Source organism: Argopecten irradians, chromosome 12, assembly GCF_041381155.1.
Source record: "Argopecten irradians isolate NY chromosome 12, Ai_NY, whole genome shotgun sequence".
NCBI lineage: Eukaryota > Metazoa > Mollusca > Bivalvia > Pectinida > Pectinidae > Argopecten > Argopecten irradians.
Genome location: NC_091145.1, coordinates 13,130,802 through 13,155,735, shown reverse-complemented (window position 1 = coordinate 13,155,735; position 24,934 = coordinate 13,130,802). Strand labels below are relative to the sequence as shown.

Below are 24,934 nucleotides of genomic sequence, written 5' to 3'. Positions count from 1 at the left end.
CCACTTATCAAAAGCATAAAATACGTATCGCAAATGCGACAATATAGCTTTGAATCTGTTAGGAATTCATACAAAGAGTTTATCACTGTTAATGTTTTATGGCATGATGCGATCTGTATTGAGAAAATTATTGTAATCTTTCAGACTAAGCAATGGATTTTCCAATCAAAAACAAATGGTACTGAGCAATATTGAATGGGACAGGACCATGACATCAGAAATCTACCTCTGGCATCACACTACACAACAATCTACGACAATGCCAATTATCATTTCTACTGATAGAGAAAGATACATGAAATTTATCAATGAAAGGCTGCACAGTTTACTTAGTGTGAATGCTATATTTATTATACGGCTTGATCAGCATTCTATGATAGCCATTATCCCGACCATGAAAGTGCTTTAATCTCACTTCCGGTATTGGAGTCAGCCATTTCCGCTAATGGCCACAATATTCCGTAACTAGACGACTGTAAGAGTTGTTTAAGCCCTACAGAAACACTGATAAGAATAACACCACATGGGTCGGGCTATTTCAATATCAAAAATCACAACAGATATGTTAAAAGGAGTGTTTATTGCTAGCATTTAACAATAGCATATGCGTTGCTATGGCCATACAAACAAATCATTTTGGGTGCCATATTTTCAAAAAAACTGATCTGTCAGCAAATGCAATCTGATATAGAACCTTTTACAATGAATTATGTGTAATTATAAAACATATGTTTGGTATTCAGACGCCATAATATGTAAAAACGTGCTATTAAAGACAATGAAATTGCTGGAAAATGTTCGACGTACACAGCCAGCAATTGTGATAAAAACGATGATTAGAGAAAGGGAAAATAGCATGGAGATTTACCTACCTGAGGATTTAAACTAGGAATTTACAGAATGAACTTATATCTGATTTATTTCCATAGCTGCTATTGTAACAAAATTCAATTTATCATCTGGCTTCACTCCTACGTCCTAATGACGACTATCTATGACACGTGATTTTTAAATAAGTTCATTTCCTTTCTATTTCACATTAATATAAATAATAGTATGTATACATCCGATTTTAACACTGCTTTGTGTATTTAACGGTGATGGATGATAATATCTACTGTAATACACCAGTGATTGAGGAAGTTAACCGTACTTGTCATACAAAAGGGGATGAAACCTTCCTGTCGTCTGCTACATCTCTGGAATCCGATTAGACATCTTGGGGTGATAGAGAGTTAAGCCTTCTATAGAGGAATATTTCAATGTCCAGACGCAAGCTTATGGTACAGTAAGGAGTAGCGATACATGGTAAATATCTACTGAAATCTCATTATAAACCATGTCTTATTATACGAAATTTGATATCGATGCCGTTCGTAACGTACTTAACTTAAAAAATAATTTTATTGTTAGTTTGTATCTGTTTTGTCTAGAGTCTAGTGATAACGACAGGGTTGTGAAAATTCCATGCGTTTCGATTTCTTTAAAATTTTTCAGTTTACAATGTATGTGCTTTTTCATTTTTTAGAAAGGCATAAAGGGCTCGTAAATATGCTGCTGTAACAATACATTTAGGTATGTGGCAAGGAGATCCTCTGTGTCCTATTTTTGCTAAACAGTTTGACCACATATTAAGTGTTTAAGCACGAACTTAATTATTTTGTATGGATAAATTTTAAAGGTAAATTTTTTTTGGATTACTCAGTTGTGAGTTTGTTGACGATAATGACTATAATTTGGAACCGTTTTGAAAACATGCCATTGGCATATTTTTAAGGCGGAAATTAAAAAAAAAAAAAAAAAAAAAGCAAAAAAGCTTGTTTCTATAGTCGATGTTTTGGGTTGAAAAGAACGTCTGACTCATGGTTGGTATTTATTAAACAATAAAAATGCGAAGAAGTTTCCCCAAGGATCTTATATGCAGAGACAAGACATCCATGATATATTTCCGATGTTTGAAATAAAGGTAATTGTACTCAGAATAATACGACTCAGAAAGATTACGCAAATCAATATCCTAAAAACCTGTAATCCGGCTGGTACCAGATTAATGCAGGCTTAGCCTTCCGAGAAAAGTGCATCACAAGGATTTAGCTATTGTTTGTTTATGTTTTTGTTGAAACTATCGATGAAATGCCAATACAAGCTCTGATCACTTTTTTATTTGTAATTTGTCAACCTGCAATACAATCGACACTACTTACTTTGCCAATACTTATTACAAGAGTGCCGTGAAAAATATATACAAAATTTCCTAAGTAATTGGAGACATTGTTATTGATGGGCGATCGTAAACAAATAATGAAACATGTTCTTAGTTTACATGAAAACGTATCTAGTTGGTCATTTATATATAATTTGATTATGATACTTGTGAATATGTGAATTGTATGTAGAGAAAATCTCAGAAATGCAACAGCCAGTAGATAACTATGCAATCTGTCAACATGTTAAGGATATCTATCAGTCACATGAAGGATATCTATCAGTCACATGCATCAATCGGACACCTGAGCCCTGGCGGCGGAACATTATTAACATCCTCACAATTCAGACTATTTGATAAGATATTTTGTCCTCTCAGTCACTAGTACAGCTCCTTAACACAAATTCTTTGTATCCATATTTGCCTTCGTGTCCACATAGGATTTTACCCTATATCGTTATTTATTAGTACATGGAATATCCATTGGATCAGAAAGGTATTGCATTAATGTCAAAACAGACAGCCCTGATACATGACAATAGCACTGGTGACGTACCCGGCCTGTTTAAGTCATAGCCAGTGCCATTAGCATTTGGTATCAGTTATCTTCTCACGAAAACTTATACGATTGATTTTAGGATTCTTCCATTAAAGGAAAATAATTTCAGCATATACATTTACCCTTATTCTCTTGCATTGCACATGGAGTGTATGGCATATATATCGCCATTGGCCATTGTTCAAATAAGATATTATAAAACAACAAATCATCGATCAAAATTAATATATTAAAATGTCAGCCTTAAAAGAAGTACAAGACGCTATGAACAAATTTGAACCATCTAAATACCTAGGTGCTGCAGGAATATGAAAGCAATATTATAGAATAACATAAATGGGGCACATTGACAGTAAATGATAACGGGGTATGAGTTCGCTAATTTTAATACTTTGAATGGATCTATGTCCTTTAGTCCATCAGTCACGCGTGTGGTTTGAAGGTCATTTACTTCCGTGTCAGGTAACCGTTGACTTGTTTCCTTAGGGCACACGAAGGCTGTTGGATTGGAATCTAAATGAAACCTGTTCGAAACTCGCCCACACAAGCCACACAAGGTATCATGAACCTAATAATATATATATATATATATATGTTATGTGTTTCTCGAAATGTTGTTACGAAGGAACTTTTGACGAAGCTTTCCATTGATTGGCCTACTGGCCTCTGGATTCTGACTACGTTATTATCACCCGAGCAAGAGACTTTGACCTATATCTTGTCGATATATAATTTGATGAATGGTGAAGCACATGTGTAGTATTTGACATCCCTATTTTCCAAATTGTCCGTAGCTCCTATAGATCGTTCATACAAAGGTTTATATATCATGTCACAATTTTTTTTAAACATATGACTAGTGATTTCTATACATTTTTATGGTTTTTATTGATATTATGTTTGAGAAAATACACAGAAAAAACAATCATAAAAAATATATAACAAACCAGGAAATCAATTCATGTTAAAAATTTTGCAAATGCAAATACTCGTCTTTTACTCAAAAATGTATTCTTCTTACTTAATTAACTTAAAACAAGTGATATGTAGAAAAAGGTGAACAACCGACAAAAGTATAAACAGGATATTTGTTCAATGGAAATTTGGCAAGAAAGACTTAAGAGCAGATAGAAATATAATATCGCTCATTGGAGTAACTTACTTATAATTGGTCTCATTATTAAATGTGACGATATAGTTTTTATAATTATCTAGGTCAGTCGATCGCTATGATGAGGATTGATTGCCAAAGCGCTCAACTGACACTGATGTCAGAGTGAGATAAGCGTTTGCGGGTGTGATGGGTGCGTGGTGATGTTGGCTATTTTTACGGTCATTGATCAAACAAAAGTCATTTAAATATTGCCTTCTAAAAGTACCAGGCTTTTATATAAACCAAAGGGCATTGACATTAATAGAAATCAACCGTTGTCCATTTCTCTTGATATTAAAATGATTTTTGATATATATAAATATATATTTGATATCCTTGACTGCTTTCTACTCATGAGGCAAATTGAAACCAATCCTTACCGAGAAAAAAACCGCTTGAATATTCTACAAAGGTTTATATCATCATTATATTCATTCCAATATTGAAAGATGCCTGTCTGCTGATCGATAACTTATTAATTTTTTTGCAATACAATGTGTCATCCGTATGGCGGATTTTTTCGATAATTTGTTATTTAAGTTATTTTTCACAAAACAAAAAAGCAGACATCTACCGGCATCCTTTAATAAAGACGACAAAATTATTTCGTATTCCGTTTTCAGAACCTGATACTTTAAAAAGATGAAAAACAAATTGGGAAACAAAATGTCTGGATTGCGCCATTTTGTCGGAAATGACGTGGCATCAAGTGTTGACGTCAAATAATGATCAGAGTTGTAATGTAATTGTGAAAGATATCCTATGTATTTATGTTACAAGTTTGAAACATGCACATTTTCCGGTTTAATTATTAACACATGATTAAGTCGACAGAGTTTGCTTTAGTTCATTCGATTTTGTAACCTAGAAAAGCCCCCCTCCAGTCAGTGTAGGGACTGAACAAAACCCACACCGCTCAAAAGGGAATACATCAATTGTGTCATGATGTTTTATCGCTTCTGTGGAGATTAACGCAAGTGGTCAACTCTCAATTAGTTTAAGGGCAAAGACACAGAAGACAAATATAGTCAATAAATTAAGTAAGGCGCCAAACTGAGAGGTTTTACCGCTGAGGCTACTAACAGACAAATACGGTCGATAAATAATAGGCATTGCGTTTCTTCTGTGCCGTTGAAACCAAGACACCAGATGAATTTCAGCTAGTTTTTTTTCATGTTTGGTGGCAATTTAAGGCGATTCGGTTAGATTTAAACAAATGTCGAGATTCTTATTACATTTTGAATGATTAAGTAGGTACCGAGTGCAAAAACGCCTTAACATGCATTTACTCTGTCAGCATTTTCTTGTAAAGAAGTACATGTAATAATATATGTAAATCGAAAAAACCTGTATTGACATGCGATATATGCGTTGCCTTGTCAATTTGTCATACCGTAGATTTTATAGATATCGTCAATGAAATCATCGGTATGCTTTTTGTTTTTCTTGGGAGCTGCTATTTCTGGGCATTCCTCACATCAATCTTAATCTGCTAAACAACATTTTTTATCAGGGGAGGTTTAATCGTTGAGATTTTGTTTTATCTTGTATCAGTCAGCAGCAGAAGCTGTCGCTTGGTTTGGTATATACAATACGACTTAATTACATGTCTTCACAAATGCTGCACAAAATGTATGGTTATGGATCCATAAATATTTCAACTGTATGACCGACAAAGATGACATATTTTATCTTCACAAAATGCCATATCGTACAGTAAAATTAATTATCATTTAAGACCATATATATATATTACTGCACAAGATAAGGATTATTACAAGTTTCAAATATTTTATATAAAGTGTTTTTATTTCCATTTGCGTAATTTCTTCCAATCGTTGAACAGATTTGATAATAATCCAGTTATTTCATTTTTTGTTTAAACAAAATTTATACATACAAAAAAAGAATATCTGTGAATTGAAAAACAAGCTTAATGCTGATATAGATTTCTTTTTATAAGTTGTAAGAATCTTGGTGCAACAAAGTTCGCCTGAGTTCAAATTATGATCGTTTAACACGATAAAAATCCATGTGTGACATACGATAGGTAATGTCAAATTGGTGTATAAACATTGAGGCAAAAATCCTCAGAACCGAAAAGTACTCACCAGCATAACAAGTACAGCTAAATAAAACAAAAAAACAATGAAAGAGTATGGTATATGGATGGAAATGTTTACTGTAGTTGTCTTTTTGTTCGAGGTTAAGAAGCACGTAGTGCGACAGTTACTACACGATTTCTCGTCATTCTAGGCTTTTTACATATTTACTTCATATGGGTGTGATAAATCCCTTGTACTCGAAAGTCACGCATAAATCTTTAAATAGCAGTGTGGTACAGTAGTAAATATGACAACAAATCGTCCAGAACATTACATACAAACTTCCACATCACTAGGGGCTCATTACTGCATAGTATATAGCACAACTCATATACCTAACGATAACAGTGATAGGACGATTAAGGGGATCAAACGCTCGACAAGTAATGAATTAGCAGTCAGTAGGCACAAACCCATGGGACCACTGTTATTCATTTTCGTCGTAACTTAATGGCCGTGCGCGTGGTCACTATTGGACGTCAGCGCAATGACCAGTGGTCAATCACAGATATTGATGTTCATTCCTCGCTTAATTAAGGGATCGGTAAAATCGATCGATATTAATTAATTTAATCGTTTCTATTACGTTGAAATATCTATCATAATCGGTATTGAGAATGTAAGGGCGATATTATTGATATGTTCGGTATAATTAATATCTCCATAAATGTATGAAGTCAGTCGTAATAATTTGAACATAGCTTGGAATGCACATTTTATAAAGATAAAAACAATGCAGTCCGTCAACTATTCATTAAATAAAATAACTCTTTATTGATGGTAATAGTAGGAAAGATGGTAGGTCGAGTGTCATATATCTAGATGGTATTAAAAGGATAGATGGTAGGTCGAGTGTCATATATCTAGATTGTATTAAAAGGATAGATGGTAGGTCGAGTGTCATATATCTAGATGGTATTAAAAGGATAGATGGTAGGTCGAGTGTCATATATCTAGATGGTATTAGAAGGATAGATGGTAGGTCGAGTGTCATATATCTAGATGGTATTAGAAGGATAGATGGGAGTTAAACTGTCATATATCTAGATGGTATTAGAAGGATAGATGGTAGGTCGAGTGTCATATATCTAGATAGTAATAGTAGGATAGATGGTAGGTCGAGTGTCATATATCTAGATGGTATTAGTAGGATAGATGGTAGGTCGAGTGTCATATATCTAGATGGTATTAGTAGGATAGATGGTAGGTCGAGTGTCATATATCTAGATAGTATTAGTAGGATAGATGGTAGGTCGAGTGTCATATATCTAGATGGTATTAGAAGGATAGATGGTAGGTCGAGTGTCATATAGCTAGATGGTATTAGAAGGATAGATGGTAGTCGAGTGTCATATATCTAGATGGTATTAGAAGGAAGATGGTAGGTCGAGTGTCATATATCTAGATGGTATTAGAAGGATAGATGGTAGGTCGAGTGTCATATAGCTAGATGGTATTAGAAGGATAGATGGTAGGTCGAGTGTCATATATAGCTAGATGGTATTAGAAGGATAGATGGTAGGTCGAGTGTCATATAGCTAGATGGTATTAGAAGGATAGATGGTAGGTCGAGTGTCATATAGCTAGATGGTATTAGAAGGATAGATGGTAGGTCGAGTGTCATATAGCTAGATGGTATTAGAAGGATAGATGGTAGGTCGAGTGTCATATATAGCTAGATTGGTATTAGAAGGATAGATGGTAGGTCGAGTGTCATATATCTATGATGGTATTAGAAGATAGGATAGATGGTAGTCGAGTGTCATATATCTAGATGGTATTAGAAGGATAGATGGTAAGTCGAGTGTCATATACTAGATGTGGTAGATTCGAGTGTCATATATCAGATGGTATAGAGGATAGGTAGGTCGAGTGTCATATAGCTAGATGGTATTAGAAGGATAGATGGTATTTCGAGTGTCATATATCTAGATGGTATTAGTAGGATAGATGGTAGGTCGAGTGTCATATATCTAGATGGTATTAGAAGGATAGATGGTAGGTCGAGTGTCATATAGCTAGATGGTATTAGAAGGATAGATGGTAGGTCGAGTGTCATATATCTAGATGGTATTAGAAGGATAGATGGTAGGTCGAGTGTCATATAGCTAGATGGTATTAGAAGGATAGATGGTGGGTAGAGTGTCATATAGCTAATTGGTATTAGAAGGATAGATGGTAGGTCGAGTGTCATATATCTAGATGGTATTAGAAGGATAGATGGTAAGTCGAGTGTCATATAGCTAGACGGTATTAGAAGGCTAGATGGTAAGTCGAGTGTCATATAGCTAGATGGTATTAGAAGGATAGATGGTAGGTCGAGTGTCATATAGCTAGACGGTATTAGAAGGCTAGATGGTAAGTCGAGTGTCATATATCTAGATAGTATTAGTAGGATAGATGGTAAGTCGAGTGTCATATAACTAGATGGTATTAGAAAGATAGATGGTAGGTCGAGTGTCATATAGCTAGATGGTAATAGTAGGATAGATGGTAGGTCGAGTGTCATATATCTAAATGGTAATAGTAGGATAGATGGTAGGTCGAGTGTCATATAACTACTGTGTGTCCCTCAGTAGACTGACTACTCAATCATTGCCACCGACAGACAAGACTGTCACACATTTTGGGTACCAATATCATATGACATATGACATTTATGGACACAATTTTATAGAAGTTACAATTTACTTAGGTGATATTTGTGGTAATATTTCAGATTTTCATTTTGTTGTTAGGTACACAAGATGTTCCTTTATCTCGTCAAAAGCATATACATTCTGCACAACATTTACAATTGAAATATGATATTTAGATAAAGATCTGGTCCTTTTCTGCGCTAAGTCGTGCATGTGAATACCATGGTAACTACATAAAAATAATTGGAAAATTAGAAAATATGATGATTTCGGCCGAAAAATGCAGGAAATTGTGTTATTAAGAGAATACATTGATCAGACAATAAGGTTTGTTTTAAACACTCAGTATTTCAAAAAAATAGAGAGTAAATAGTTTTACGAATTCAAAAATATTGACCTTTGGGAAACGACAGCTTAACTTACGTTATATTCATTACCAAGAGAAGCTAACCATGCTCAGTATTTACATTTTAACATACGCATTTTGTAACTAAAGTTTCAGTACAAACATGAAACATATTTAGTAAAATGTTAGTCTGGTATAAATTAGTATAACTACAACGTACTGTATACAATGTAAGTATAAAGTAAGCAGGTCTGTTCGGCGTCACACCGAAGAGTTGTTTTTAATCCAAAGCCACAAAAACTGAGATGTGCTAACCTAATTTAAGCTTTTGACTTCAATTTAACTTCGGAAAAATGTTTTCCAGATAATAAGGTCCCTGCGCGTCGCCAACAAGCGTCTCGGGACGTTGTCCATTAAGCGCAATAATCTTGTAACACTAATCAATATTTATTCAGCTATTTGGGAAATCTAAACAAACATCTTGGGTTATTAAATTACTTTGCGTCCATTCTGCTAAATTGAACCAGTAATGTGTCTTTTTAGGTATCACATGTTCAATTCCAATGCAACAAAATTCATCGACTTATCTTCACCTGGACAAACCGAATCCTTCATGAAACAGTTGAAATTTTATTTTAAGATAAATTGGTACGCGTTCCATTGGAAACTTGTTTACGTCCTTATTAACTAAGGCTATTAAAGTGTAGCATAACGAGCGAGAAAAAACACCACAAGACCGAAGGTAGAGTCCTGGTCTCTGGAGTATAGAACATGACCCCTGGATATGAGGCCTGATCCCCGGGATTTGAGACCTAAACCCTAGGTTGTGAGCCCTAGCATTCAGGAGGTTTTGAGTCCAGACCTCTGGTCATTGATACGTAATCTTCTTCATATTTTCATTCCTGAACTCTAACGCTTGAGCCCTGGCCTAATCTCGTGCATTTAAGATCTGGGGTGTGAACCCTGTCCTCCGGGGTCACCTCCGAGGTAAACCCTATCCTACAGGGTGATCCACAAGAATGAACAGACTGAGGTTTGAGCTTCGAAAAATAAACGAAAATATTTTAGCCCTCAATAAACTTCGAAAAATAAACGAAAATATTTTAGCCCTCACTCCACACTACCAAGGTCCCAATTTCCCCATCAACAAGTTTTAGTTCACTTGCAATGAAGTTTGGTTAAAGGCACAGATTGACAGGAGCTGGAAAATACTCAATAGCGCCAGGCTTTTGTCACATTGCAGAAGGGAGTTTGTGTCCAGAGCTTAGTGATGTTTCTAATAAAATGAATAATGGAAATAGGAAATATTCCTACCGAAAATAAGCGCATCCTGATAGGCCTTTCGGGACAGAAAGTTGTTTCTAATACACCAATACATCTATCTGTTTCACTACTTACATTTTCTATTGATTATTCTCTTTTGTTTATAATTTTCTCTTTAAAAGACGATCTGCCGGTGATATCATTGATATCAGTCTGTATAAGAAATTGCGTCTCCCAGACAATGATCAACGAACGATCTAAATGATATTTTTACTGCATCATCATCATCATCCAAAATGAAATACCCATTCTAGCACCACATGCCGACCTGGTCGCCATATCCCAATCCCCTGTAAGTAATACTAACTCGATTTGTTCCGAGATGATTCCTTATAAATACATTGAAAGATTTCCTTGCGATCTCCGGCGGTATACAGTGTTCAGGAAAGTCATGACAGTTCATGGACACTTGGTTAAAGGTCATTGTCACAATTATGTTTTTAAACATTTTATGTGAAATTAACAGCGATGTACATCCATACACTTTCGTTATTTTACAAAGATCAGAAAATCATAACAATTGAATTCCGTTTCATATAACGAGTCGAAACATTCTTCTAATGCATTTTTTTCGAGATTTGGGAAATTCATGTAATTGTTTCAGCAGTGACTTTTTTTTGGGAATTTCATTCGAATTGAATCTATATATGGTTATCGATTTAAGGGAATATTTATTTTACGAACTTGTGTATGGATAGATGATATCAGCAAAACCATAAACAATGACAATTGTAGTATTTTACTCTAGGCAAACATTGTTATCATTGAATGTATTTTATGTTGAGAGTAGAACTCTGTTATCTATAAAATGTACCTCCGTTGTTGGTACCAGAAGTAAGGACATATGATATTACTATGTATTGCAGGTGTAAGATTATTAATCGACGTGATATGATCCCCATCCCCTTTATCCACTCTCTCTTTCCGTTTGTTATAAATAGGCAAATACATTTGCACATTGTTTTCCTGTCTATGTCTCTAGGTTTATATTTGAAATACTGTACCATACTATTCATTCGTATGTATGTAAATAATTATTTGCGAGGGAAGGGCTTTATATCTGTGACTAACTGTGCCTACTCCTCAGTTCAAACATGTTAAACTAAATCTCTGTACTACACTCTAAAATGAAATGATATCGCAATAAAATAGGTTTTCTTTGGCAGATCCTTCAACTAATAATTTTACTTATTGCAGCAGAAAGGATTGTGGCCAACATGATGTCCTATAATTGTATGATATCACGCAAATATAACAGTTATGAAGCATGGCTTCCTGTCCGTAACGCACATAACAATTACCTTGGTCATAACACTGTCACCGTCAAATCTATCATTTTATTTTTATGGAAGAAAGAAATGTCCAGCACTATCAATAGCATGTAATTTATTAAAGTACATAACATATTTGCTAGACAAACATAAAATTCCAGGTGTGGTTGAATGAGACCATCCTACATCATAGTTTTAATTACTATCCTGTCGCGAGCTTGTAATGACAGTGTCAGCATAATGGTCTTGTGAAGCCGGCCATGTCGATATGTTATATACACCACCACTGAAATTTAATGTCGTTCTCTTGTCATTTTTATCATTTATCGCATGTATCAATGAATAGAATATATACCAATTCGTGATTAAATACAATAGTATCTTTCTACTCGATAATTTGTTTGTATTTTTAACTTTAAAGACGCTGTGATAATCTTTTATTAAAAGTATCAGACAAAAATAAGGCTTTGAGTGTTCCCTAACAGAAATATCAAACCCATTACACATTGTTGATGTAATGTTGCAGCAATATAGTAACAATATTGCTGCAATGCATAAATTTCATATGCAAGTTAGCTTTGCTACAGACACTTACAGGACTAATACAGCCAGAATGGATGCTTTACTGTTGTAACTTACAGTACAGTGTGCTGCAAAATTGCTGGACACTTTAGTTTTTTGCATATGTGTGGGTTTTTTTTTTGGAAATATGTATAGATGTGTATAATGCTAATGATTCGTATATTAAATGATTAAGATGTCTATTCATTATTAAGTGAAATATGCATATTATATGAAAATATGTCTTCAATATCCTTTTTGTTCGAATGGCTGTGTACCTGCAGCACTAGTTTTCGTGCATTCAGACATCAAAAAATTATACGTGTATTCGCTGACTAGTCTTTGCAGAACGAAACATGTGTATGGCTCCGAATCATTTTGCTTACTACTGATGAAGTCCTGTTGACATGTTAATACGTACGATATGTTTTCATCGTTGGTTCATTCTTCTTGTGATGTATCAAATATCGTTAATTATTTATCTCAAATACATTAAAGTCATAACATGCAACTCTTTATTATTTATTTATTTTATCACTATTCATGAAAATGATATTGCTATCAATAGAGTAATTAAAATACCGTAAATTTGATATTTAAGGAATCCTGATTGTGTCCCTACCTGATTGGCTTTATGAGCCTATCTGTGATAACAGTGCACGGGGATACTATTATAGCTGAACTATCGACATCATAAAACATCAAGTGACAAAGTGGGGATTTTAAGTGTCTCTTTTGATACGTCACAGTGCTTACGAGATTTAATTCATTGATGAAACACGTCATAACTACGAACATGAATGAAAACAACATGTGTTGATATCATCTTTGCATGTTAGTTGTCATACTAAATACCTATTATAATTTTTAATGGTAAAAACTAAGATAATTTAATACAATTTCTACAATGGATAGTCACGTTCTGAAAAGACATAGCTATCTGTCCCAATTTGACTTTACTCTGTACCTAAAGATAGCTACGTCTATTATTCGAGACACTTTGTGCAAAGTTTATCTTGAAGGCTATTCATGTTTGTGAGAAAGCACACGTGTATTAAGAAATCAAACTTGTGTATGCAGTAAGATTGTTTTTTGAAGTTCTGAAAAAGTAACTAAATATTCCCTTTTATTTGCGCTTAAGGGTCATTTCATTTAAATTCCCTTATCCCTTAATAGGAAGGGAGGTTTTTCTGGAAACGTGTTTAACACAATTGACATTCGAAAATCATAAAAAGGGAGCTTCAAACGATTTAAAAGAAATATTTTGGAACCTGACCAATTGAATTAAACTATAGGACCTTCAAGACAAAATAAACGAGTTTGTTCACCGTCGATTACCATGAACTCTTTCATCGTTTGAATCTGAAAATGAAAAGAGCCAGCAGGTGAACTCATTGCTAAATTAAATGCCAAACGACGTATCATTGATTTGGTAATAGCTCCACAATTTCATTTAAATATTCATACGCCCCGGGGACAAATATGGAGTAACAAAGAAGTGTGCTGATTGGATGATGATAGGCATACGGAATCAGGTCTATGACCAAAGAATGACTGATATCATAATCACCATGGTGGACTGTCTAATATATACATATTCCTCATTAGGTATTATCATTAAAAGGTAACAAAAGCAACAAGAATTCTATTGGACACCAGTATATCATCAACACTCAAGTCAATAAGTTCGGTAGTAATATCAGCAAACCTTTGCAAATATGAATATGCATGGTGTTAAATGATCACCGGTAAACTAAATACGTCCGTTAGTAACATTACCGAAAATTTAAATATGAATATTCATGGTGTTATATCATCATCGATGATCTATATAAGTCCGTTAGAAATTTTAGCAAAAATTTAACATGGATATTCATGGCATTAAATGATCATCGACGATCTAAATATGAACGGCAGTGGTATTAACAAGCTTTTTAAACATGAATATACATGGTGTTAATTGAACAACGATCGTCCTAAGGCCAGACAAAACAATACAAATAGCAGTTATCCGTTTTATAAATTTACCACATTTGGCATTACTAAGTTGATTATTGATTTACGTCTTTTATCAAATAGTGTAATTATATCGTTAGGCACATGATATTTTCATCAAATGTTAATCGTTTGTATAATGCAATTTTTATGAATTTCGCTTTATGTTAAATGAATTATTTAAAATAACCATTCTGAAAATAGCAAAATAATTCATGATTTCACATGGCACATGCGGGCAAGACAACAATTATATTTTCTGGACAAGGTTTTCACCCATTTCGCACCGTTCATTCATATGACTTCAACGTATAAAATTGTTTAATGTAATGTTGTGCATTGAAAGTATAGAACATATTTGGATGCAGAGATGTTCTCTGTCACTTTTAATAGCAAAATCGGCTATAGAAGACTTCAGGCGATGTTTATCGCGAATAATGTATTGCTAGACTCTTTATATGTAGATATGAAGGATAGGGATATTCTACCCGAGGGTCACAAAATGTAGTAAAACTTCAAGCTTTCTGAGGCACGCCTTTTTGTTAATTACAATGATATTTAACGAAAATCCTGTTAGTTGCATCCTTAGTAACACCTGCATTTTTTCTGGAAATAACGTTGAAATTCACCGTGGAAATAGTAATGTTATTTACTCAGTGACATCACGAGTGGATGGCTTTGTTATATAGCCTCAGGCGACATCAATGTATAGAATCAACCCGCATTTCACCAGTAAAGGCATATGAGAAACTCTTTTATGAGTTTTGAAAAAATGAAATCCTATTACAATGGTAGGTTTTCATAAAGAAGCAAACTTTACCTTGACATTTTCCAATAGATTAGCAATGTAAACTGAATAATAACTTTTTAAGCTTTTTTAAATTTCCATTTTAATTTTGATAATCTGGGTGTATTATATAGACCATTGGAGGGGATTTTCTTTAGGCAGTTTCAAAACCTACATCTTTTCGATATCATTGATTAAAACGAATGTTTTTGTGTTTGTTTTGGCAATTTTAACGGATGTTGCTTATCATCGTTGATCCAAATATTAAAAGCAATACTTTAATTGAAACAAAATAATGCGTTACAATGCACTAGCATTCGCGACTCAAGAAAAAGATCAAATAGCAATAGCTTTTCCTCGCGCCGCGAGCTATTATTATTTACACGGAACTTTTATCAAAGCTAGATGCCGTTTGCCCGTGTATATTATCGAACGGACGATGGACTGTTGAACTATTGTGTTAAGTGGGCTTCCGTTGCTTGTGATGTCAACATGTCAACATCAAACGGACACAGTTCCCAACAATCCCGACACATCTGTCTGTTTAATTGGTCAGTGAAAATCCACATCAAATCAGCATATGTGATGTAGACCTACGTAAGTCTGATGACGCTAATGTGTTGGACTGTAGTGTCAAAGAAACCAATACACTATCAATGTATGATTTATCACATTAAAACAATGAGTCGTTCTGTCATTCGGAACCAAATTATATATTCCACTGTAACTTAATATCTTATTCGATATAAGAACGCTCAGCCAAGTCCCAATATCTGTCACTCTAGCTTGTATAATCAGAAATCATCAACTTGATGTATTGTTATATTGGGTCATTTAAACTATGATGTGTATACTATGATAGGTTGTATCTGGCATGTAAGGCCTGCTCATACTTGCATTAATAGCCTACCGTAATTAAAAAGTGAGGAGGTAGAAAAAGCTTAAGGTTTATATGGGTTAGAGCAAGACGTCCAACGTTAACTATAGGTTACGGTACGTCATTTTTATCTTACTTCAGTCTGTGGATTATGCGGTACGCTTGTCTGTACACTCGGACACATCACTGTACGTACTTACTATAAGAACTGTGTGTTAAGCCTCGCTACGCTAGTGTAGCATCCAGGTCCGTTTTGACACCATAATAGTGATGGTATAACCATCTGGCGTCTCAGATTCGACACTACTCAGTTACTCTACATTTTTTTATTAAATTTATTTGATAATTCGTTGATATGAAAAGATATTTTGAGTATTTTACGCTACGCTGTTGTAGGTTAAACATCGCTAAAATACGTTAGCATCCCGATACTTTCTAATGATTACAGCTTAACTATACCAATCGTCAGCAAATTGTACTTCTATGCTAATTTATCATACCGAGTAAGGCACGCTCACTTCCATGTGTAAAACCACTACGTCAATGTGACACCATAGTCAGTTAAGAACTGTCAGCTTAAGGTAAAAACGTACTTCGTCCCTCTTACATGGCCAGTAAAGAATCATCAGCTTGAAGTATGAACTGAAAACAATTATTTACCAGGGCACAACCACCAACATCAAAGAACTGGTAGGTTATTCGTTATAGTTCACTGTAATTAACGCACGGAGAAGAGTCTTGCTTAACATATATTGTAGGTTTGTTATACCATCAGTAAAAATAAAGAACAAAAATATCAACTTCAAGTTTAAGCTCAGCGTTACTGATATGAAATACAGTAAATAACCCTCATATTGTCGCACTGTCTCCTATGATTTATCTTGTAAATATCGTCAGTTTAACCGCTTGGTTTGTGTAATTAATAATGAATTATATAAAGAAATGATCTTATACCTAACATCAAATGCAGTGAGACAAAATATGTTTTGTATAATGTTATGTTATGATTCTTAAAACTGAACCCCGATATTTTTGTACCAAGTGATATCAACACAAAATATTCTTTCTACAATTAAACCTCGAATAATTTCCATCTATAAGGATGGTTCCGACTTATCCACGGCATATTCAATTAGACCAAACTCGAATGATTCAAAATCCTGCCGCACAGGGGAGGACTATTTTGGAGACTTGAAATTTGTTTCAAACATCGACATGATTTATTTTATTTAGGAAAAATATGGCATCTTGTCATGACAGTACTTTACTATATAACTGTCAAAATGAGCGATAGTAGAACGACCAATCAGTGAATCCGATAAGCAAGCACGTGATCCATTACACGTTGTCATATTATTTCTGATTTTGAATGTCAGCAAATTGTCTCTCTTTGATGCATACCTTTTTATAATTGAAATGTAGCATGTGTCGTAATATGGAGATTAACTGCATTCAAGGAAATACATTAACGTTTCAGGCTGCATTAGTGATATTTTTATAGATACTGCATTTTCAAGGTTATTTCATTTGTGATTCATTTGAATGGCTCGTGATTTTGCATAAAAATGAATTTGTTTTCATTTCTTACCGTCGTTAAAGAGCGATACAAATATCGATATGGTCCTTTGTTATGTCTTCTGAATGCAGTAAAATGACCTACATTTCAATTGTTCCAATGCGTTTATTTTTTTTTCATTTTTCAATGGAAAATTAATCTAAATATAATGCGTCTACTTCTTCTAATTGTTGTCTGATTTACAATACCTGAATATTCCTATCGAAATTTCAACACTGTACAACACGACATGTTTATTGTGAGACCACGAATTTAAATACAATGAATTTTGGTTTTTTTATATTACTGTCACAAATATAACCATGAAAATTGTTATCCACAAATTTATAAAAAGTTCCAAACCGAATAAGAAAGTACATATGCATATTTCATGTTCTACGGTACACTATGTGATAATAAATGTTTCAACTGATTGTTGAAAAATTAAATAATACAAATATCTTATTCTTGCGAGTATTTTAAAACCGTGTCGATGCTGACAACGTGAATAATATTTCCCGAAAGCAAAGCGCTTTAGTGTATGTCAGGAAATGTCAGTGAGTGGAAAAGAATAGAAAGATACCGTGCTGTGTTGAGACTGTGATGCTATTAGTGTTCACAGTTACACCACATTCATAGTTAAGTGTGTACTTTGAGATGGAACCATCCCTTAATGCTTAGATTTATTTTGACAGCCGCCCATCCTCCAGAACTTCTCATTTATGTTTTTTTTCTTCTCTTTTTTTCAGATTAGACCCATCAGTATGAAATTCTTGGAAACGTGTATATTGGCACTTTTGTTGATAACGCAGCAAATCCTTGCTGATGGGCCAGGTAAGCAGCACACATCTATTAAGACCGATGTCAGTTGATTGTAGGGATACCAGAACAAAGTAGTAACGACAACGATAGTATCGTGTTGGAAACGGTGTAGATTGATCATGTTTCAGTTGATGAAAAACCTGGTTTGGGTTTTACATCTACAATGGTATCTCTTCCCATACAATATTATGTGTTCTTACGTTATACTTGAATATGTTTGATATATGAAGGCAGTATGTTGTAGTGATATTCTGTGGTATTTCCGAGGATTCAAATCTTGTACATGAGTAGACGCTCGATTTCGTGGAAAGCGAGTGCGAAAAGACCATAATTTGTAGTAATGAATAAAATAGCATCGAACAAAGTAACTTTGTCTATCTAAGTGCTTTCAGCAATTTTTACGATGAATTCGTCATACCTGAGGTTATTAAGGTTTTTTTTATATAAAAAATATTTTAAGTTCCTTTTTAATTTGTGTGGCATAAGTGACATGATATTTTGATTTGTATTACCTTGTAACTGTATAGAAAAAAATATTCATGCTTTCAAAGATACATTTTGATACATACAGGCAACAACAAAAGGACTTATTTCATTCCATGTATTGGGACGTAGTGATGCCCTGAGGTCATAGTGTATTGTTTGAAAACCTGCGTAATGAAACCAATTTGTAGAGACCTGTGTAGTACCAATAAGTAAAGGCCATCTCCTAATGGCAGAAATGTACGTAATATTACGTTACCTGATGACAGTATCTCGCATCCAATACGGACAGGAATGCAGTACTGTTTTTAGACTTTTTATTAGGCTTGAGAAGTCTGTACATGCTATGTTGACAGGGTTTCATATTTCAAGTCGAACCGTTTATGTTTGATTAAAATACTTTTCCATGTCGATGTACGGAAAGGTTTATTATTTCTCTCTTCAGCACAAAGTATACGAACCCCATTTTAGCCTTACGTATATTAGAAATATATTATACAATATCTGCGATATATTATTTAGCAATCTATCAGTCTATCTTAGAGAGAGCAAACTGCAAATAATAAAGAGAACTGCGCGTGTCCGCATCACCTCTAATAACTGCTGATTTAACTTGTTCTGCAATGTGATTTATTGATCTGGCAAGTGTTAGCCTTTAATAATCTGTATACTTAAATAATTTTATTTTAGTGCAATTTGCAAAATATTTCAATGCACGTCTACATGTGCACTGCTATTCTTATGCTTTTCCTAGAATCACAATTTATCTTTATTTACATTACTATAAAATGATAATGATTCTCAATCTAATTTATCAATTTTGACATTTTTTTCATTTTTAAATTATAATTTTCCTGCAATACACTGTTTTTTAACCTTAAGGCTTTAAAGCATGAACTCACATTTTTTTCAAAATAATGAAATAATTGACAAACAAGTTAATTTGATAAGATTCCTTTATAATTCCTATTATTCTGTATTTGCATATTATAGAGTTATGTGCCCTTGTGGGTAGATATTGATTGTGACGTCAGGTATTTGCGAGCGTAAAGTTATATTTTTCGGAGAAATCGACTTGAATTGTGCCCACAAAATAATGACGTCAAAATGGATGCCTACCTGCAAGGAAGATAACTGTGTAATATCCAAAGACGGAGTAGCAATACATATGTTTCACTTCTCTTGATTTGTGTTTTTCTTTCTCTTTTCTGGCGGCAGGTGCGAGTGATGCAGATGCTACGGGTAGCCTTGGACAATATGAAGACAATAGCGGATCAGGCATAATAGCGCAAGAAATTAAGCGTGCGCGTATTCCCCAGTTTGTTGGGAAAAGAGACTTCTATGCGAATGACGATTTAGAATTGTCTGCCGACTCCCCAGACATTCCTTTAGATGTAGCACAAGCTTATGAGCGAAATTTACTCTCTGGCTTACTTGCTGGGTCCAGTGAGGGGTTACCAGAGGAACGCGAAACACAAAGTGACTATTTCGGTAGACAAACCCGATACATACCCATGATGGTTGGCCGAAGAGGAAAATGGGCCCCAAAATTCATAGGAAAACGACGAGGTCCACTCTTTGTTGGTAGGAGACGATCTCCATATTTCGTTGGAAAGCGTACTTCTCAAACTGACAATGAGTTGACGGCAGAAAAACGTAGAAATCCACTGTTTGTAGGCAAGCGGTCCGATTCTATGGTGGCGACGAGAAGTTTATCAAAACCAATGCTTGTTGGGCGTCGAGGTCATCCTATCTTCATCGGGCGACGAATGGCGAGCGGCGATCTCGATAGCTCAATATTTATGGGGAAAAGGTCAGTTGAAAATCTCAAATCAGGTCAGGATTTGTCTAATCGTAAGAAAAGGTCTACAGACACACAACATAATTTTGACACAAAAATCATATACAAGAAAACGAAACGTAAAAAGCGGGATAACTATGCAAAACTCGACCGCCGAAAACGTGATAGGTATCCAATTTTTCGAAACAATAGAAGAAATTTTGATGCCCCTTATTTTGTTGGCAAACGCAGATCAAATCACGTAGATAAAATGCCTCAGATGGTGTCCCCATTATTCAGTGAATTTGCACCAATAAAAGCACAAAGTCCAGTTAATTTAGCAAAACGAAATCGTGAATTTAATTTACCAGATTTTGTTGGGAAGCGCTCACAGGATCAAATTAAAGTTTTGAATGAAAAGTCCAATTATCTTGATTTATTTGGTAAACAGTATGGCCCTCCCGAATTCATTGGTAAACGATATAGCCCTCCCAATCTTATCGGCAAACGATACAGTCCTCCCGAGTTCATTGGTAAACGATACAGTCCTCCCGATTTCATTGGTAAGCGATACGGTCCTCCTGATTTCATTGGTAAGCGATACAGTCCTCCCGATTTCATTGGTAAGCGATACAGTCCTCCCGATGTCATTGGGAAACGATACAGTCCTCCCGATTTCATTGGTAAACGATTCAGTTCTCCTAATTTCATTGGTAAGCGATACAATTTAGATGCGAAAGACTCAAGCATTCTTATCTCTAGTGAGAAACGCTCAGGAACTGTCATTAGGAAACGTTACAGCCCTCCAGATTTTATTGGTAAACGCGGGGATCGTCATAGGTATCCTGGGGCCAGAGGGATACGGGGATTTATTTCTCCTGATTTTATAGGCAAACGTGACAACTTCCTCATAAATAATCCTTCCCGAAGCAAGGGAAATGGGCGAATCCATAGTTTGGATGGCAAAGACAGAACAGAACCTTTCACAACTTTTGCGAATAAAGCAATCACTCAACTGGATCCTAACCTAATCATGTCAATTATACAAGACAATAATGCAGACTTAAGCAAGGCTAAATCGCAGAGCAAAAAATCTATTCAATTAGATAATACAGGGTACCCTGAAGTGACCGAATTCCTACCTGCTTTAAATGATGAGGATACTGAGCCAGACGCCAAACCAACTCCACTACATGTGAAGATACCTGGAATTATCAGGAAACGGAGTTCTGAGGTTGTGCGGGAGCAAAGTCAGATATCATTCACCGCACCAGATTTTGTTGGGAAACGTGCGTTTAATGGGCCAGCGGATTTGGCATTTGTGTCCGACGGTTCTTTAGGAAATGTTCCTGGCCATGAAATGTATCCATCAATACCAGGGAATTCATTTTCAAACTATCTATCTAATAATCCGTCCCGAGACTATTTTTCGTTTTTGCCAATTCGGAAGGCATCCTCCTTTAATCCACTTAGCTATATAAGAAATCCGTTTATGCAGTCTGGATATGTGCAGGAAGATACCTTCGATAGACATGCATCGTCCACGATGGAATTTCCCCCATCAAAGACGCTCCGAAATATACTATTACAGCCAAAATTAGACTCGGTAGCGGAAAATTCAATGATAAGCAATGGAGACGCAAAGAGTGAGGGTAGCAACAGACTAAGAGTGTCTTTTGTTTCTGACTTTGCTGGGAAAACAAGTGTAGGTTTCTATGGTAAAGTACCGGAAACACCATAGAGGCAATGGCAACAGCAACCGGAAGCGCTGTTCACATTTATGGTAGCGTAAGTTATAAATGTCAAATTCTTCTGCGATGGCTTGACTGTTCAGTCTTTTTCAACGGTACAATACCTCCTCAATATCTGGAATCATTGCGGTAAAGTTAATTTACTGAATTTTGAATGGCTTAGGTATATTTTGCTATAACTACATTCATCAGACTCCGTCTTGCCGGAAATTATTTTTGTTAGTGTATAAATATCATAATCAATAAGGTTTATGGGAATTTTGGGGAAGGATTTAAGAGGAGCGTGTTGTTCTGTCCAACTTTTCTGTGGATGTCCAACGTCCAAACTTCGTTTCCCATAATGCATGCCGGCGTAATGATGACTGCAACACGGTATCCCTTGGTGACGTCATGTGCTATATCCTGTGTGACGTCATTGCAATCGCATATTGTTGGAAACATAAGCATGATAATTTGTTCATCTTTTATCTCCCTCCTGTACCTAATTAACGACCATACTAACACGTTTTTCACGTCAATACTAAAAAATGGAAGATTTTCCAGAATGTTTAATATTTATATCTATCTTTATTTTTTTCTTCGATGTTACCATCAACTAATTAATTAACAGTTGCTTTGAATATCTACTAACAGTTTTAACCATTATTTTGTATCGTTTTAACTATTTACTTATCTCAATGTTTCATCAACCTATGAAAGTTGTCAACTGAAAAAAATACATTTATATAAATCTGAATGAGATATGTAATATGACAAACTTCTACCAACGTGCGTGTTCAGGTTCGGTAATTGAAACTCGACTTACCGAGACATTTTTAGAATAACACGTCTTGTCAAATAATGATAATGATAATAACAATAAGTCGACTGCTGCTAAAACGGCGTAATCCATGCCGAACTGTAGACTTGTCAAGATAATCAATATTGTTGACGAGCCATATCATATAGTTCTCAACAAAAAGCATTTTACCTTTGCTTGCCAACCTGTTTATCTCAGGAAGTCGAGTTACTGTGACTTACAACGCGATGGCAGAGGTGTGTCGCTGTCTTCCTTTACACCAGTGAATGTATGGATGTTTGGTTGGATCTAGTTATGAACGTTCGATGAATTTCATAATTTTCGATGAGAGACATAGAGGAATTCAGAAAAGTAACAGCTGCAAACCAGACTATTAAAAAAAACCTTTTTGATACGGTATTAAATGTTACCAAATTGAGCATGCAACCTTTCAAATTTTAAACAACTGACGTGATAGATAACAATGTTGTTTACATCCTCCAGACATTAATACTCTCACTAGTATTAAGAAGATTAACAATACACACCCTTTTCAGAACTGGGATCCTAAACAAGGTAGGTATCGATAATGGATTGAGCTTGCGTATAATTAATTAGCTTGGCCGAACATAATTATACCAAGCTAGCAATGTACTCTTGTATGTAAGATTTTTGCAAAATAACGCCATCCCAAAAGATGATGACGTTACTCGCAAAATCTAATGACAAAATAAAATGACCAAAGTATAGATATATTTTCTAAACAACAACAAACAGCCTTGATAAATGGAAATGGACAGTTGTTAAAATATTATGATGTAACTAAATGCAGATTTAACTGTTGATATGTATGCACTACGTACCTAATTGATTTATTTCATTTCACGCTGATACAATAATCCACACTAAACTAACATGCACATAACTCACATAACAAATATCTAATATCCTAGTGCTGAAGTTTGGCATTGCTTAGAAAACATGAATTGAAACACCTTAAAAACTAAAGATATGCATATCTTAGTCATATTTAAACATGTGGCACATTCAGGTTTCAAGTCTGAACTGGTACACTAATCCCTAACTATTTTTAGAGCTTATATTTTATGGACAATATCAAAAATAATTAATTTAAAGAAACAATCATATCCAAACTAATTTTGAAACACAAAACCCACAATTTAATGTATTAGTCACTCAACAGATCACACCATTATTAAGATATATGTATTCTACTGACACAATATTAATTGCAATGCTTCTAAGATAAAAGTTGTCATAAATAAGCGCAGTGGGTTCGACTTTAATCTGTACAATTCAACATTTTTGTCTCTTTCCTCTTGTAACTATTTCGAATGAAACCTGGCCGAGTTTATAGTTAGGAAAGCTCTGGAGTGGTTGATAATCCAAATATCACACGTTAGTGTGCTAATCGTGAACCGTTTATTGACAATGCCCTTATTCCTACCATTTGCCAATCTATTTTCTCAGCGTTGTCAACAGGCACGATGCGTATGAAACACCTACGTGATCCAGGCCCGAGAGAAACACGCTGTTTTCTTTCCGACTCGCGCGATAGAAGTCTGCTCGTTGTCCAACAACCCGTGTTAGTTCGCACAATTTCTAACGCCAAACCACTCAGATGGCCGTCACCAAGTCAGGTTTTCTTGTATCTTTTCCCGCCAGGTCGTGTTCTAATTGTTGTCATTGTGGCGTTTGTCGTCTGGTAAGGATGAGATCTCCATAGTTTCCCCAGTGTGATGCCGGCCAGGTCTTCACAGACTCCACAGTGTGGTGCCGGCCAGGTCTTCACAGTCTCCAAAGTGTGGTGCCGGCCAGGTTTCCGTATTTATATAATGGCACTAACACGTCAAACTCTTAACACTAAATCATTAGGAGATTTTAAGCACGCCAAAGATCAAAGTCAGATCGTTCTCCTCAGA

General features: G+C 35.1%; 1 protein-coding gene across 1 annotated transcript in view; it reads left to right on the top strand.

The window, feature by feature from the left end:
• Positions 1-24,474, top strand: part of LOC138336308 (protein PRQFV-amide-like) — a 33,419-nt gene extending 8,945 nt beyond the window's left edge. The window contains exons 2-3 of the mRNA XM_069285745.1: positions 18,127-18,211; positions 19,901-24,474. Of these exons, the coding sequence (XP_069141846.1) occupies positions 18,142-18,211; positions 19,901-22,203 (2,373 nt within the window). The 5' untranslated portion in view covers positions 18,127-18,141 and the 3' untranslated portion in view covers positions 22,204-24,474. The remainder of the gene's footprint in view (positions 1-18,126; positions 18,212-19,900) is intronic.
• Positions 24,475-24,934: the final 460 nt, after the last annotated feature.